Source organism: Chiloscyllium plagiosum, unplaced genomic scaffold (assembly GCF_037043375.1).
Source record: "Chiloscyllium plagiosum isolate Xiang-an unplaced genomic scaffold, Cpla_swu_hap1 HiC_scaffold_2, whole genome shotgun sequence".
NCBI lineage: Eukaryota > Metazoa > Chordata > Chondrichthyes > Orectolobiformes > Hemiscylliidae > Chiloscyllium > Chiloscyllium plagiosum.
The window spans coordinates 3,448,447-3,466,524 of NW_028270140.1; the positions used below are offsets into that span (position 1 = coordinate 3,448,447).

At 40.8% G+C, this 18,078-nt stretch overlaps 1 protein-coding gene across 3 annotated transcripts in view; it reads right to left on the minus strand.

The window, feature by feature from the left end:
- The window catches only part of zng1a (Zn regulated GTPase metalloprotein activator 1A), a 75,379-nt gene that overhangs the window by 38,204 nt on the left and 19,097 nt on the right, over nucleotides 1–18,078 (minus strand). For all 3 annotated transcript variants that reach the window (XM_043718160.2, XM_043718151.2, XM_043718175.2), the window contains exons 6-8: nucleotides 11,473–11,532; nucleotides 9,378–9,415; nucleotides 13–59 (exon numbers count right to left, since the gene is read on the minus strand). In XM_043718160.2, coding sequence (XP_043574095.1) covers nucleotides 13–59; nucleotides 9,378–9,415; nucleotides 11,473–11,532 — 145 coding nt within the window. The remainder of the gene's footprint in view (nucleotides 1–12; nucleotides 60–9,377; nucleotides 9,416–11,472; nucleotides 11,533–18,078) is intronic.

Sequence of the window (18,078 nt, forward strand, 5' to 3'; positions counted from 1 at the left end):
GAAATAAAATACCTGGCTGCTTCATTAACCAAACCTTTAGGTTTCTCTTCTGACAGATGCTGCAGGAAAAACAAAGTAACTTAATTAATCCCATGTACGGATGGCATTGACTCGCTTTTCTTCATTATAGGGGACAATTATCAGCCAGAGCCTCTATCTTCAGAAAGCCTTCCTATAAGCCTGGCTCCTGTGGTGCAGTGGTAGTGCTCTTATCTCTGAACCAGGAGGCCTGGGTTCAAGTCCCACCTGCTCCAAAGGTGTGCAAGAAAATCTCTAAATAGTTTGTCTAGAAAATATCTATAAACCAGTAGAATGAGCCACTTACTTTCCTCTTGGTGAAGGCTGGATGTGAGCTACCTAGCTACAGTTTCAGCTGGGCAACTGAGCTGGGAAATCACAGAATCACACTCATTATAGTGCAGAACAGGCCATTTGGTCCATCTTATCTGCACTGGCTCTCTAACCATTTTGGCCTAATGCCAATCCCCTGCTTTTTCTCCATTCACTTGCACGTTAGATGATTATTCAAATAGAAACAATGACCTCTTGAATACCTCAGTTGAACCTCTCTCTAGGAGGTATTCCATACCCTAACCACTCACTGTGTGAAAAAAAAATTAATCATCTCCCATTTCCCTCTTCTGCAAAACACTTCAAATTTCTGTTCTCAAATCCTCATTTGAATGAGCAAGTTTCCCCAAATCATTCTGTCCAGACTGCTCATGATTTTGAAAACTTCTATTAAATCTCCATTTGGCTCTCTCCTCTCCTGGGAGAACAGTCCAACCCCTCCAGTGTATTCGCGGAAATGACGTTTTTTATTCCTGAAACCATTCTTATAAACCTCTTGGACATTTTCTCCATCCCATCTGCCCCATAGTGTGGCACCCAGATATTTCACCAATATTCCATGTGAGGCTTAACTAATGTCCTATATTAGTTCAGTATAACTTTGCTCTTGTACTCAATAGCATTATAATGAAGCTTAAAAATGTGTTGCTGGAAAAGCGCAGCAGGTCAGGCAGCATCAAAGGCTTATGCCCGAAACGTCGATTCTCCTTCTCCTTTGATGCTGTCTGACCTGCTGCGCTTTTCCAACAACACATTTTTAAGCTCTATCCCCAGCATGTGCAGTCCTCACTTTCCCCTAACATTATAATGAAGCCCAGAATACAGTATACATTATTAACTGCTCTCTCTACCTGTCCTGTCACCTTTAATGCCCTATGCACATATACATCCAGGTCCCTCTACTCCTGCACCCCCTTAAGAATTGTATGTTATCTTTCCACTGAGATATATCACTTCACACTTATCTACATGAAAATTCAATTAGCACCGATCCTCCCAATCCACTAATTAGTCAATTCTTCTTCCCAGTCCTCCTCCTCCCAGTTTGCAATGCTCTCAGGTATTGTATCATCTGCACACTTTGAAAATGTCCTGTACATATAAAGATCTAGAGATATATCGGCATCAGAAAAAGCGAGGGTCCTATTATCAACTCTTAGGAAACTCCATCACTAACCTTCCTCCAGTGTGAAAAACACCTATTGGTCATTACTCACTGTTTCTTGCCTCTCAGCCAATGTTGCAGTCACTTTGCTGAAAAGGCTCTTGTGGCACAGTGATAGTGTCACTATCTCTGGGTGAGAATGTCTGAGTTCAAGTCCCACCTTCTCCAAATATGTCATAATGTCATAGAGTTATACAGCATGGAGACAGACCCTTCAGCCCAACTCGTCCATGTCGACCAGTTATCCTAACCTAATCTAGTCCCATTTGCCAGCACTTGGCCCCATATCCCTCCAAACCATCCCTATTCATATATCCATCCAGAAGCCTTTTAAATGCTGCAAATGTACCAGCCTCCACCACTTCCTCTGACAGCTCATTCCATACACACGTCACCCTCTGCGTGAAAACATTTCCCTTTAGGCCTTTTTATATCTTTCCCCTCTCACCTTAAACCTATGCTCTCTAGTTGTGGACTCCCTTACCTTGGGGAAAAGACTTAGTCTATTCACCCTATCCATGCCCCTCATGATTTTATAAAACACTATAAGGTCACCCCTCAGCCTCCAATGCTCCAGGGAAAAAAACATTCCAGCCTATTCAGCCTCTCCCTATAGTTCAAACCCTCCAACCCCAGCAACAACCTCGTAAATCTTTTCTGAACCCTTTCAAGTTACACAACATCTTTCCTAAAGTAGGGCAACCAGAACAGAATGCAGCATTCCAAAGTGGCCTAGCCTGAACATGACATCCTAATTCCTGTACTCAACATTTTGACCAATGAAGGCAGGTGTGCTAAACAACTTCTTCACCACCCTATCTATCTGTGACTCCACTTCCAAGGAGCTGTGGACCTGCACCCCTGGGTCTCTTTGTTTGGCAACACTCCCCAGGGCCTGACCATTTGCTGCATAAGCCTTTCTGACTCTGAACAGGTTATTTAGACAACATCTGTATTCAGACTACTACTGTCCCTTTCATTCAATGAGCTGTGACATAATTCCACACAATGAAAGAGTGAGGACTTTAACACACTATGGAATGAAAGAACAGTGGTTCAAACTCTCAATTGTTCCTATTCTGAGCTTCTGAAGTGGGTCACTCTGAAAAGCATTGCTTTCGATGAGATCCTTTATCATAACAAGTATGAATGGAGAATAGGTCGTACGAGGATAGGTTGAGAGTGCTAGGCATTTTCTCATTGGAACGGCGAAGGATGAGGGGTGACTTGATAGAGGTTTATAAGATGATCAGGGGAATAGATAGAGTAGACAGTCAGAGACTTTTTCCCCGGGTACAACAGAGTGTTACAAGGGGACATAAATTTAAGGTGAAGAGTGGAAGGTATAGGGAGGATGTCAGGGGTAGGTTCTTTACCCAGAGAGTGGTGGGGGCATGGAATGCACTGCCTGTGGGAGTGGCAGAATCAGAATCATTGGCGAACTTTAAGCGGCAATTGGATAGGTACATGGATGGGTGCTTAAGCTAGGACAAATGTTCGGCACAACATCGTGGGCCGAAGGGCCTGTTCTGTGCTGTATTGTTCTATGTTCTATGATCAAGGGAAGAACCTCTAAGCTGAAAATGTGTTGCTGGAAAAGCGCAGCAGGTCAGGCAGCATCCAAGGAGCAGGAGAATCGACGTTTCGGGCATGAGCCCTTCTTCAAAAAATGCAGGAAGAACCTCTAACCAGAGCAGTCTGAGAAAGGGTCACATTCAAAAAGATTAACACATCTTTCTCTTTCAAAAGCTGATTAAATGCTATAAATAGACCTTGGTTAATGTTACTTCCTCCACGCAGGATTCATCTTGTCTTTTGTTTATTTATCTGCATTGTTGCGTTTTCACTTTCAGTTATCCAGCTACAAGGAGGCACAAGACGGTACTGTATGTTCTCCCAAAGAAGTAGGAAAAATAATGAGGTGAAGCTCCACAGGATGGTTCCAGAATTCCTAACTGCAAATTATTCAGCAAGCTCACACCTGGAACAATTCTTATCAACCACTTTTGTCCTGACTACATCAGTAACACGATTCGTTGTGAAAGGAGGGAACAGGCAAAATAAATATGGTTATTTTAAAAAAATTCAATTACTACTTGAAAGCCTTTCCAGAAAAGAGCTAATCCACTTTCATGATAATATGGAAAAGGAAACCTGTCATTAATTCTTTGCACGATTCCCAATTAAATAAAATTAAATTAAATTAATAAAAAAGAATGAACACAAAGATTTATCCCCAACTTGAACAAGCTCCAATGCAGAGAAAGATCTATAACCTCCTGCATCTTAAGTGAACTACCTCAGCAGTGCCACTGTAGTGATGTGCCAAGCACAGGATAACATTTATTTAACTCACAAAAAAAGGAAAACAACTGAAAAAAGTGTGTTCCCATCTCTTTGCAGGTATTTGGAGAAAGTGAGGACTGCAGATGCTGGAGTACCAGAGTTGAAAAATGTGGTGCTGGAAAAACACAGCAGGGCAGGCAGCATTCGAGGAGCAGGAGGATCGAAGTTTCGGTCTTAAGCCCTTCTTCAGGAATGAGGCTGGTGTGCCAAGCGGGCTGAGAAGCAGGCTCAGCCCACTTGGCACACCAGCCTCTTTGCAGGTATTTGCCAATTTTGAGGACAATTAGGGATTACCAATACATGCTGATCTTACCATTGGGAGTGCGGGTTTGTGGTTCCTTGGGGGTGGATGGGATGGTGGGGAGGACATTTAGTATGCTTTCCTTTATTGGTCAGAGTATTGAGTGCAGGAGGTCATGTTGTGGCCGTGCAGGACATTGGTTGGGCCACTGTTGGAGTGTTGTGTGTGGTTCTGGTCTCCTTCCTGTTGGGAGGATGTTGTGGGGCTTGGGGGTATTTAGGGGAGATTTGCGGGGATTTTGCCAGGGTTAGAGAATTTGAGCTACGGTGGGGTGGGGGGAGGGAGGTTTGAATGGGCTGGGGCTGTTTTCCCTGGAGCGTCGGAGGCTGAGGGCTGAGGGGTGACCTTACAGAGGTTTGTAAAGTCATGAGGAGCATGAATGTGATGAGTGGACGGGGTCTTTCCCCTGGGGTGGGGGTCTGGAACTGGAGAGCATGTGTTTGCTGTGGGGGGAAGGATATGGGAGAGACCTGGGGGGGCAACGTTTTCACACAGAGGGTGGTGCATGTGTGGAGTGAGTTGCCAGGGGAGGTGGTGGAGGCTGGTGCAGTTTCAACGTTTGGGGGGCATCTGGATGGGTATATGGGTGAGAGGGGTTTGGAGGGATGTGGGCCAGGTGCTGGCAGGTGGGACTGGATTGTGTTGGGATATCTGGTCGGCATGGACGGGTTGGACCGAAGGGTCTGTTTCCATGCTGTACATCTCTAGGACTCTATGAGATGTTCACGTGCTAAGAATGAATAACAAAAAAAGTTTAGAAAACGTTTTGGAATGTCTTTTGAATTTTTGCCCAAAAGTGGTGTTTGAAATTAGATGTTCCAAAGTGGTGGCAAGGCAAAAAGTTGGAAAAAATCATTATTTCCTTCGCATTTAAAATGAAATGGTGGCCCGCAGCACAAAACTGTAGAATCTTTGCAAAAGGCAACCATAACTCAGTCACAACTGCTTCACAAATGCATTTCTCAAATATTTTGTTAATTTACCTTCTACGTGCAGATATAACATTATAACTGAAACCACAAAATCTAAATCATTCAAGCAAGACGCTGACTTTGTACTGCAAAACTATTCACATAGACACAGACCATTCAGCCCAACAAGTTTCTGCTGGTAATACAGCTCCCACTAATACAGAGTGAGTCAGAAGCAAAATGGTCAAACAGCTCTATTCCTTGACAGTTACAAAAGTCTCTGTGACTGGCAGCCAATGGAAAAGGCATTTGTTAATGACTGAATTAAGGTATGAAAAAGCCACTGCAGATTCAAAGTATTAAATTTGCAAAAAGGAAAACAGGAAGATTAACAAAACTTCTGGTGCAGCACCTATGTCAAAGGTGCTGTCCAACAGCAGTATTATTTCAGGGTGAATATATTTAATTTGATAATTAAACAAAAAGGAAAATTTATAATGGAGGATACTCGCAAAAATAGCAAACTTGTGGAATAAGATTAAGTAAATTATCTAACCAACATAGCAGAAAATTAGAAATTGTTCACATTAGGCTAACATATTTTAGTAAGTGCAAGATTAGCAAACTACAAAGGTAGAAAGTTTTCACAGTATTTGACCCTTGAATATAACCTCACTGACTTTCTATTATATAGCAATTCTACTGGTAATTCAAATCAAGACCATTTCCACCGTAAATAATCAAAATCAACTTGTACAATATCAATTCAGAAAATAAAAAAACACCTTTCCCTGACCTTCTTCATATAATTCCCTGTTCATTAATTCCTTTCAATTGGATGTTGCCAAGACATTTAAGCCAAATTACAAAAGAATTGTTACTCTGGCCTCAATGCTGGGTCCTTGGAGTCAAAAAGCTGTCATTTGCACTTGTCCAATCATTTGATCCTGATTAGGAAATTAATATTTTAGATGACTAGGTGACAATCCCATTTCCGTGATAGGCCCTGATTTCAATTATCAGTTCAGTTTCAATTTAACAGGCTGAGCACACAACAGCTCTCCCAGATTCAGCTGTGATGGACCCTGGCCGTGAGGCATGACACATTCCAATTGCTACCTATTTACTGAGGTGTCATCACTTGTAGTGACATCAAAACTATTTAAACGCTAAGTAACTGGCAGAGGTCAAGCATCAGGAGTTAGAGAGGTGGACAAGTTGCCAAATTTTCATTCCTAACGGAGAAGAGAACAAAAGCTCAGATATTTCAAGCCATAATTGAAATGCAGCAGCTTTCTGTAAATCTGTCAACTTGTCACTTTTTCAACCTGGATTCTGCATTTTAAGAAATAACTTCATCTCGTCTACATGTGTATTTAACAATTGCTTTTCAAATCAATAAAGGGACTGTCAATGCGTCTTTGAAATATTTATTCTATAAAAAGATGTGACAGTACAGTCACCAATCAAAACAAATCTCCACACCATTTCAGTAGATTTAACTGATGTCAAAGAGCCAAGTTCACAATGCAGTATTTACCCAAGGGTTCAAAAAGACAAGTTCTTATGGGGTGGTAACTGGAACACAAATAGCAACACTGTCAAATATTCCAATTTCTTTCTCCCTACCCCTCCACTCCCAACTCTTATTTTGTTCAATGTATTCACTCTCAAAAATACTATTCCATAGTATAAACATCCCCACTTCATCCAACTGGACTTGCTTCATCTTCCATCACTTGCTGCCATACTTTCAGGAATCAAAAATGGAAACCATGGCTCACACCTGCCAGTTGTTAGTTTCCTGTGTAACTTGCTTGTCGATCTTATGATCAGCTTATAGGCTATGGAGCTTAGTAACAACAGCCAACAAATAGGGGGAAGGGGTGGAGGGCGGTGATGAAGAGAGAGAGAGAGAGATGAGGTGGATGGATCAAGCAAGATGGGGAAGAAAATTAAAGGAAGAAAGGAAGTTGGAGGAAACTTGAGAACAGGAGGGGGAAAAATAAATCTTCAATAGTATGACTGCTGATCCTGTCGAAGTAACTCAGCAGAGAGACGGATTATCACAGCAATAATGACTGGACAAAGCAGTTTTACAAAGCTATGAAAATGCAGCTAAAACCCTTCTTATATACCATTCACCCACAGGACACATCTGTAAAATAATGTGTATGTCCAAAGAAAAATAAAGAAACTTTAATAGATGACAATAGAACAAAATCCATGTTATTTACCTTCTATTTACCTATGCAGCTGTGTGGCATAATGATGCACAATGGCTTGCATGTTATTACATTTTAAAGTGAATCTAAGTTTCCAAGACAAAGTTTTATATCCCCTTCAGTAACACAGGGCTGCCACTGTGGACTGCAGCATAAACCCTGTTGATACCAGTCAGGGACAGGGTTATTGACCAGGCAAAGGCATCAGGTTTGGAACCTTTCTCACTACTCGGACACAAAATGATTGATAGGTGCAGCAATGGAGCAGTTACTAGGAAAGTATCAATGACATTATTTCACATTCATCAAGAAATGCTGCTGGACAACTAACATATGTGAACATGTGAGGCTAACACACAATTGAGCTACTCTCCGTCTTTTAAAGGCAACAATTACTCCTAAAAGGAACTGACCAGAAATTTGAATGCTGCAAGGAAGACAATTTAACAAGAAAATGGGACAGCAGCCCAAGTTTTGAAGATTCAGAGACCCAATGCAGAGAGTATTCACCAGAGAGGTGCATGCAAAGAGAGAGACAATGTTTCCAGGAGACCCTTGAAAGGGAATGACAACACAGTGTAAGGAATGAACATGCTCAGAGTTTCAACTGTATTTGGTACAGTTCCTTATAACAATATATTCTGAAATCTAGCAGGGAACAGGTAATACCACTAGGCCATTGCCTCCCCATGATGTGCAATAGTTGACATGCACCAGTTAGTGATTTGGATGTGATAGTATTTTCATATCCCTGCTGCCTCTGTCCTTCTGTGTTGGAGTTTGTACGTTTGACAACAAACAGCTCCTCAAATTCCTGGAGCTTAAGTTGGTATTTTCACAGCGTGTGGAGATGAAGATTAATAGAAGCATTCAAATTAATGCTTTAATTGAGGCATTCAATCCATCCATCCCTTCTTAAAAATACGGTTCAAATCCACATTTCAATTACTTTTCTTAAAAAAAAGTTACAGGTTTCTCTAGAATTTAGAGATGTTAAGGGTTGATCTCATTAACATCTTCAAGATATTAACAAGAAAATACGGAGTAGATAAAGATAAACTATTTCCACTGTCTGGGGATTCTAGAAATAGGGGCATAGTCTGCAAATGAGGGCCAAACTGTTCAGGAGAGATGTTAGGAAGCACCTCTACACACACAGGGTGGGAGAGGTTTGGAACTCTCTTCCCCACATGGCAGTGGATGCTAGATCAGTTGGTAATTTTAAATCTACCAAAGATAATCTTTTTGTTAAGCACAGGATTACAGGATATGGGTCAAAGGCAAGCATATGGAGTTAGGCAACATATCCTATTGAATGATGGAACAGACTGCAGAGGCTGAATGGCTTAAACCTGTTCCAATGTTTAATGGGAAGACTGCTATAAGAAGAGAGATTGATTCAACTGGGCCAATATCCATGAGAGCTTAGAAGGATGACAGGGGATCTGAATGAAACCTAAGCAATTCTAACAGGGTTAGACTAACTAGAAGGAGAGAAAATATTTTTTATTGTTGGGTCACAATCTCAGAATACTGAGTAAACCAGTTAAGACTGAGATGAGGAAACATTTCTTTGTTCAGAGGGTGAAATCTGTGGAACTCACAAAAGGCTATGGAAACCAAGTCACTGAATATATTCAAAAAAGATACTGGTATATTTTTAGATATTAAAGGCATCAGAGCATATGGAGAGAAAGCAGTGACATGGTGTTGCGATTGAGGATTAGTAATGATTATACTGAATGGTGGAACAGGCTCAAAGGGCTGGATGACCTATTCCTGCTCAATTTTTATTTTTCTGTGTTTCACAAACCATACTCTGGTTTACATCAGCTAACTCAGCACAGACCAGTCATCAAATATTGGACCTTAGTTGAGTTAATCAAAAGAGGACTTTTCATCAGGAGCTATACATTGGACTTTCCTATCAGCAGAGAAACAATATTTTGGAAACATTGAGTGAGACACCAACATGCCTTGAACAAAAAGAAAACAATGGTTTGGAGCAAAATATGTATGTGGCTTTTAATTTCCCAGAGCCCATAAAGTTCACATTATTTAAAAAAAAGCTTTATTACCTGCATTCCATATTTTGCATCAACAACAGAAATAATACCTACAACGGTAGAGAAGAAATATTTAAATTATTTTCATGCGAGTATTTGATGATCCATTTATTTAAGTGGAAATTTGTTGCATTGTGTAAGAGGAACATTTCATCAAACATATAAAATCCTGATGGGACTGGACTGGCTAGATGCAGGAAGAATGTTCCCGATGTTGGGGAAGTCCAGAACTAGGGGTCACAGTCTAAGAATAACGGGTAAGCCATTCAGGACTGAGATGAGGAAGAATTTCTTCACTCAGAGGGTTGTGAACCTGTGGAATTTCCTCCCTGCAGGAAGCTGTTGGGGCCAGTTCATTAGATATATTCAAGAGGGAGCTGGTTACTGAGATTGCATAATCAGCCACGATCACATTGAATGATGGTGCAGACTCAAAGGGCCGATCTTCTATGTTTCTATCAGTATAACCTCTGAACCTCTTCAGAATAACACTAATTTCCAGTCCCCAGATAACAGGAACAATGCTTCCTGTTACAATGCATTTTTCAAAGTATTCTGACTATAAAGCAAAGTTATATCATTGCATCTCAAATCATATCCCAGATCACTCCACTGGCACTTTCAACCCTACATCAGAAATGTGAGCACAAAGTTTCAGCTGACACTACACTGCAGTATCCAAGGAGAGTCATTTTGTCACAAGTGCCATATTCCAGATGAAACAACAAAACAAAATCCTCCAAAGTGGATATAAAAGATCCCAGAGTGCTAACCCAGGAAATCAGGAGATTTTTTAAAATCTTGGTATCTTAAAATAAACTATCGCTCGTCCATCTCATTGTTGTTTGTACGACAATCAGTTGCTGCATTTGACCTGCAATAGTTAGTGACGTGGAAGTGATCATGTTCTCACACACCTGCTGCCTCTGCCCTTCCCTGTGTTGGAGGTTATGGGTTTGAGATGCTGTCAAATAATATTTGAGTGCATATTCGTAACACATTCTGTGGACAGTGCACACAGCAGACCTGCCTATTGGGATGGAAGTGTTTAAGACAAAGGACAGTTTGAAATCAGGGTGATTTCTCTATGCTCTTTACTTTTCAGCACTATCACAGTTGCACCCATCCAGGTCAGTAAAGAACATTCCACTGGACTCTTGACTTGCACCTTGCCACCACCTCTTCCGTTTCCTTTACTTTCTCTAAATCTTCAGAATGCTTGTCCAATGCCTGGATGAGTAGGAATATCATTCAAATAAAACTGGAAAGGCATAAGTCCTTTTCATGGTGTAGAGCAAAGAAACTTTTATTCCCTGGCTACCAGCTACATCCCCTCCCTGAGAAGCAGGCTGAAGTTTAATAAATAGCTGATGTTAATCCCATCAGCAGTCTCTCCAGTAGGTCAACGGTAGCTTTTTTAAAAATTCACTCACAACATCCGGGCATCTCCAGCCAGGTAGCATTTATTGCCTATCCCTAAATGCCCAGAGGGCAGTTAAGAGTCAACCACATCGCTGTGGGTCTGGAGTCACATGTGGGCCAGACCAGGTAAAGATGGCAGTTTCCTTCCCTAAAGGACATTAGTGAACCAGATGGGTTTTCCCAACAATCAATAATGGATTCATGGTCATCACTCGAGCCTTCATTCCAGACTCGTTACTGAATTCAAATTTCACCGTCTGCCAGAACAGGATTTGATCCCAGATCCCCAGAATATTAGCTGAATTTCTGGATTAATAGTCTAGCGATAATAGCACTGGGCCATATATGTTAGAATCACCTTTTGCTCAAATAATATCACTAGCAGAACTATCTGCAGAACTCTGTAACATTAAGAAACAATTAGCATTATGAATATTGTTTAAGATAGGCAAGTCAATGATAATGCTTAGAGCTTTAGAAATCTATTCCAATGCCTGTAGGTGAACGATGAATTACAGAATGGCAATCAAAAGAATGTGCATGGAATGGACTCACTCTCCCTTATAAATAGATTTAACTATTTATTTATTGAAGCCTTTTACAGCCTTCCCTACTTGTGTTGAAAACTTCAGAATATTTCAGTTTTATTACAAGAAATGAATATAAAAATCATTTAAAATCCTACCATCAAGATAAACGTCACTCCCTAATTCTGCATCAACCCAAAACATGGTGGAAACAGCACCTGTGGGGAAAAAAGGGACTCAATGACGACAAAATGTTACTCCTTTAATTATAAAAATGCAGCCACATTGTAACGAGATGGTTCCAGATTAGATAAATGATTACTTTATTCTTTTTCACCTCATTTCTCATTTTGAAAGTTATTCTATTTCTGCTCATGTAACTCAACCAATGAATTTCACAGGCACACAACTCTCACTGTTCTTTCATTTTTCTTTCTCTCCAAGACATTAAATACCTCATCCCTTTCCAGAACAGGGATCACTGAACAAAACTCTACTCTCTGCAAGAAGGACCCAACTCGAGGCAGAGGTTGGAAAGTGAGCCAAACAGAAAAGCAAGAGGATCCCATCCCTGCTTAGTGTTAGTGAGACACCACGTCAATCGTTTTACAAATTGTTTTACAGTCAACTGTTCACCTTCTAAATTTGCAATCCTCTGCACCAGCAGCAACAGAGCCCTGTAAAATTATCCCGATTATATACAAACACATAATTACTTTTGGGAGGAATACAGACAATTGAAGAACCACATTCAGTATGGAGGGATTGTCTTAGACCAGCAAAGGCTAAACAGTTTGGGACTCTACTGACTGGAGTTTAGAAGAATGAGAGATGATCTCATTGAAACATAGAGGATTCTTAAAGGGATTGACAGGGAGTTTCATGGGAGAGTCTAGGAACAGAGGGTGCAGTCTCAGAATAAAGGCACATTGACTTAAGACTGAGTTGTGGAGGAATTTCTTCTCTTGTTGGAACTCTTTGCCACAGAGAGCTGTGGGGACATAGTTCGTGTGTACATTTAAGACTAGGGATAGATAAATTTTTCAACAGTCGGACAATCAAGGGTCATGGAGAAAATGAAGGAAAGTTGACACGAGGAACGTCAGATCAGCCATGATCCTATTAAGTGGCAGAGTAGGCTTGGTAAAACAAACAGGGCAGGACTCATACAATTAATGGTAGAGCCTTCAGTAGTGGTGTAGAATAGAGACCTGGGGTGGAGGGGTGATGTACATAATTCTTTGAAGTTTGCATCGCATGTAGACAGGGTGGTTAAGGTATTTAGCATGCTTGCCTTCATTGCTCAAACCTTTTGGGAATAGGAGTTCAGAAGTCATGTTGAGGTTGCACAGATGTTGGTGAGACCACTCCTGGAGCACTGTCCAGTTCTGGTCACTCTGTTATAGGAAGGTTATTATTAAGCTGGAGAGGATTCAGAAAAGGTTTACCAGGAATGGAAGATTTGAGTTATAGGGAGAGGCTGGAAAGGCTGAGACATTTTCACTAGAGGTTGAGGAGTGACCTTATAGAGGTTTACAAAATTATGAGGAATATACAGAAGGTGAATTGCAGGTGTCTCTTACGTATGGTGGGGAATTTCAACACCGGGGGGCATACAGTTAAGGTGAGAGGAGAAAGATTTAAAGAGGATACAAGGGCAACTTTTTAACATGGAGATTGGCTCACGTGTGAAATTAACTTCCAAAGGAAGTGGTGGATGCAGGTACAGTTACGATATTTAAAAGGTATTTGGATAAGTTGATGAATAGGAAAGGTTTGGAGGGATATGGGCCAATCTCAGGCAGGTGGGAACCGGTTAGTTGGGATTGTAGTCACTGTGGACTAGTTGGACCAAAGAGTCCATTTCCATACTGTATGACTCAATGACAATGACTCCAAACGTAAATGCCTTTCACACAGTTTAACAAACGTTTTGAGAACAATCAATAAAATGCTCTTCCCTTCATTTGAATATCCAGTTCTTATGAATTTCATTGAAACATCTGCTTGATGCTTCAGTTGACAGAATCCCTTTGATACTCAACATTAACCTGCTCCATCAAAGATAAACGTCCACACATCAATTCAAAAAAGAGAGTGGATTAAAGAGATCAGTATTTTAGTTAGCGGACTTCAGAACTATCAGCCACCTTTAGAGCCAGAACACAGCAGTAACCACTTCTTAAGCATTCATTTTAATAATTTCTTTTAAACTCAATGATGTGCTTCATACTGGTAAGCACATTTCAGTTTGAAATTTCAAATTTCCATCTCAGTATTCAAACCAGTAAAGAGGTATCTCAAACTAAGTGATCAAACTTGGACCTCTGTTGCTTTGTTCAGAGCAAACAGCAGAAAACAACCGAAGGATTCAAGGTCAACATCACTTGCAAAAGACATTGTGACAAGTTTCCACACACACACACACACACACCCCCCAAACTGAAATGAGCAAATGATGGCAATATATTAAAAAAGCTCTAAAACTCAGTGTCAGGAAATAAGAAGTGAAGACTTTTGGATTATAAAATTAAATGGGCTACATGAAGACCAAAAGAATTATACAAGCTTTCAAAGAAAATGCCATTAAAAATCACAATTTTCTGACATGTCCTGAGGTGACAGCTGTTGGTAAACTGCAAATGATAAAAAAAAGTATTTTTGTTTTTTGAAGAATAATGACATGCCTGGCTGACAAAATCAAATACTTGAGGGAAATAAAACACTGATAACTGAACTCATTTTGTCAACGTCCAAACCTTTCTACCTGAACTGACAAGATACTGACCTGCAATATCATTCCCTGTTGGCAATGGAAGATCTGCCAGTTTTTTACAATGCTTGCTCATCCGAGATAGAACATAACCCAAAACTCTAATGACTTCCTGATCTGTATTGATTTATTTCCCCAAGCTTAATAGTTTTCCTACTTTGTGAAATGGAATTGGTAAGCTACAGGATTCAAATCAATGTGCTTTACTTTAACAGAATGTCCCACAGCACAGCAATTACTCTCAGAATTCTTTTCTTGCCAAGTTTTCCATGAGGAATAACCAAGGTAGCAATAAAAATCTCAAAGTACACTTATGATTTAAAAACAAACTAGACGTTTCCTTTACCAGAATTAATTTCCATCCTCCACTTATGATTTCACGCGTTATAGACCGAAAGTTTTTAAATGTTCTCTCCGTTCTCCAAAAGTAAAAAGTTCTAGTTTCAGGTTTGAAGCAATGACAGGCTGTTACAGAGGGTGGCATCAGTGTTGGCACAGGATACAACAAAATGCTGCACAGTTTAAGCTTTGGAAAATTTGATATATCTCCTCATTACAGTTGTTTCCAGTTGGAATTAAAACACCGTCTTGGTTAGAACTTAAGACCATAAGACATAGGAGCAGAAATTAGGCCATTCAGCCCATCGAGTTTGCTGTGCCATCCAATCATGGCTGATAGGTTTCTCAACCCCATTCTTCTGCTTTCTCCCTGTAACCTTTGGATTCCATCGATACTCAAGAACCCACAGATTCACCGCTCTGGTTGTAGAAGTTTCTCCTTATCTCCATTCTAAAAGGTCTTCTCTTTACTCTGAAGACTGTGCCCTCCTAACAATGAAAACATCTTCCTAACATCTTCTATGTCCAAGCCATTCAATATTCTGTATGTTTCAATCAGATTTACCTTTCATCTTTCTAGATTCCATCGTTATGGACTCAGAGTCTGCAAACTTTCCTCATGTGTTAAGCTTTCCATTTCTGGGACAATTCTCATGACCAAAAGGATGCCTTCTTGAAGGCGTTCATTGTCCAAACTGATAGTTGTTATTAAGCTGTTATTACTCAATAGAGTTGCAGATCCAAGGTGCAGAGAATCTGTGACTCTTGGCCTTGTTGTGCCCAATATCACTGTCAGACTGCAGCAGCCAACAGTCACTCTCAGTGCATTATATCAATGTGCGATGTTGGGCAGTGCCCATCTGCCCTAGGAGCATCAGCCAGAGATGTCACCATTCCAGAGGAGCATTCATCAGGAAACAAGGCAGGCCTTAAACATGCAGCATTCCAGCCCCATACAAGGTCTGCCACACAGCTCCAACCAAGTGGATAGCTACAAGGCAGCATTAAAACCTCTCACTTTTCCAAATGGAGGGTGCAATTTCAATGACCACCTCTCCTCTCTTGTCAATCTGCCCAATCACCATGATCCTCAACTCTTGCACCCTAACAGATCCCTCTCACTACAGGTTGTCAGGAAGCACTATTTGCAGGGCTATGATAAGGGAATGACTGGCAGAATTGGGACTGAACAGAAAGCACACTGCTAACAGGAATGTCTTGCCTCCTAATTAGAGAAATCTTTTGTTTAGAAATTACCAGTACCTTTCTCGTTTGGTTTTACTTTGGGGTTTGGTTATATGTCAGCTAAGGAAGCAGTCACTCAGTTCACTTGGGGGATGTTTCCTGGCATAGTTCAATAAGATGAAGGTGGATTATTGTAGTGTCATTGAGTAAAGGGGTAGGGGAGGCAGAAGTTAAGCTTAGGTGCTGCAAAGAAATACAATAGAAGCTGCACACTGATGCCTCAAGTGTCAGAGTGGCCTGCAAGGATAGGCTGTATGTCTTGGAAATGACAGCCTTTCCCTCTCACATCAGCAGCTGCATGGTTGGAATCTTCAGTGACCCACATGCCACCCATGATGTAGAAGCGAAAGCCCCGACCAGGCGGCAGGCAGAAGTCAGGCACGTGGTAGAGTTCTATTCAAGCAGTCACCGGATCATACAGAGAGAAGGCCAAAGACAAATCCCCAAATCTGGCCTTGACATGAGGATTCAATTATCCCCTTAATCTTTTGTTCAGATCAGAAGAGAGGTCAATGATGCTCTGATTTTCCCAGTAGTACACAGTATTTTTATATATTTCATGTTATAATAATCACACATGTGGTCACTGTGTCTTCCCCCTTCTTTTATACATCAAATATTGTGAAACACCTAATCAATGATAGACAGTCCTAAAGACAGCCCGAAGTTCCACATGATCTCATGATGTTTGACACACATTGTAATCACCAGGCCTTGGCATCTTTCAATGCATCCTATTAATTTGCATCCAAAGTTACAGGCTATACTCCTTCCAGATTTGCTTATCTCGACAGGCCAACTGCATTCTATTATCCATTGTATTCATTGATATTTCTATCAAATTCTGTTACCCATGCTACATTTAGCACTGTCCTCATTATAAGAGATACAAAAGGAAGTTGGTTCTTACTAACTGTTATGAGATTCATAGTTTTAGTTCTACTATAAAGTCAGTTAAAGTCTCATATCTACCCCTACTGTTAGCATTCTTTAACTAATGAGTTGTGAGCAATTTGTTTCTTACTGAGTGGACCAGGGACCCCATCTTTATCCTCATGTGTCTCAGGCCACATCATGTCTACTCGCCATCTGTGCGTTTGGTTCATTTCTTCACTTTAATGATAAGGGAGCTGCTTCACTGTTGGAGATGGGTTAGCTTTCATATTTTTACTTGAATCTTTTCCACTAATGCTTTTAGTGATTCTGCATACATGTACATCTAGAGGTACAATAATTTATGATTATCTGAAGAGTCTTTAACTAGAACTAATTACTGTGACATGTTGTTTTTGCAGCTGCATCCTGAGCCATACTGATCACATCCTGTCTTTTGAGAACAGAATTACTGCTGTTGCCCAGACTAACTCTTTCCACCTAATGGAATAACCTCATTTTCACTGATAACACTGAAACTCAAATACATTCACAGTTTGAAGAACTTGTTTGATCTCTTAAACGTTACAAATCCCTTGAATTCATCTGTGTTTGATATTGTGGGAGCTTGCTTTTCCCTTCAATGCTTGTTACAAGTTTTCAAGCTGTCTGTCCTTGGACATTTCTTATCAAACTGTCTCTAATAGACTTCTTGTAGCTGCTGTTTCTGCAGAACTCCCTTTTACCTTGGAATAGCACCTGCTCAAGAGTACCACTGGGTCACTTAAATGCTGGATCAGGCTTTTAATTCTGTTTAACCATTGCCAATCAAAGTTATGGGCAGCCTTTACACATGAGAATCCTGTTATCCCTCAGAACTCTCTGACTCTGAATAAGACATTCCTGATGAAGGGCTTATGCCAGAAACGTCAACTTTCCTGCTCCTTGGATGCTGACTGACCTGCTGTGCTTTTCCAGCGCCACACTTTTTGACTCTGATCTCCAGCTGTAAATCGGAAACAAAAACTGAAGTTGCTGGAAAAGCTCAGCAGGTCTGACAGCATCTGTGGAGAGAAATCAGAGTTAACGCTTCGGGTCAGACAGGTGGATGTGCCACACTGCCCGCTTCTCCTGACCACACTTTGTTTTTGGTTCTTTCACAGGATGTGGGCATCACTTGCTAGGCCTGCATTTCGAGCCCCTTCCTAACTGCCCCGGGAAGATGAAGGGGAGTTGATTTCTTGTGCGGCTGTGGTTCATGGTTTGCAGGAACTTCAAAACCTGTCAGTGAGGACCACAATGATGACCCAGTGACAGTGCAGGAACAACTATGCAGCAAATACCATTTGGTGGTTTTATACGGAACATGCACAAGGTGGTGTTCCCATCTACAGGTAGATCTTCTACCTTGAAAATCAGTGATTGCGTTTTTATACAAACCCGTGTTATACAAAAACCATGCTTTAGAAACAGAACTTAAGTGTTGGCAATGTAATCACATTACAACCAACAAACATTTTAAAAGGTCGCAATT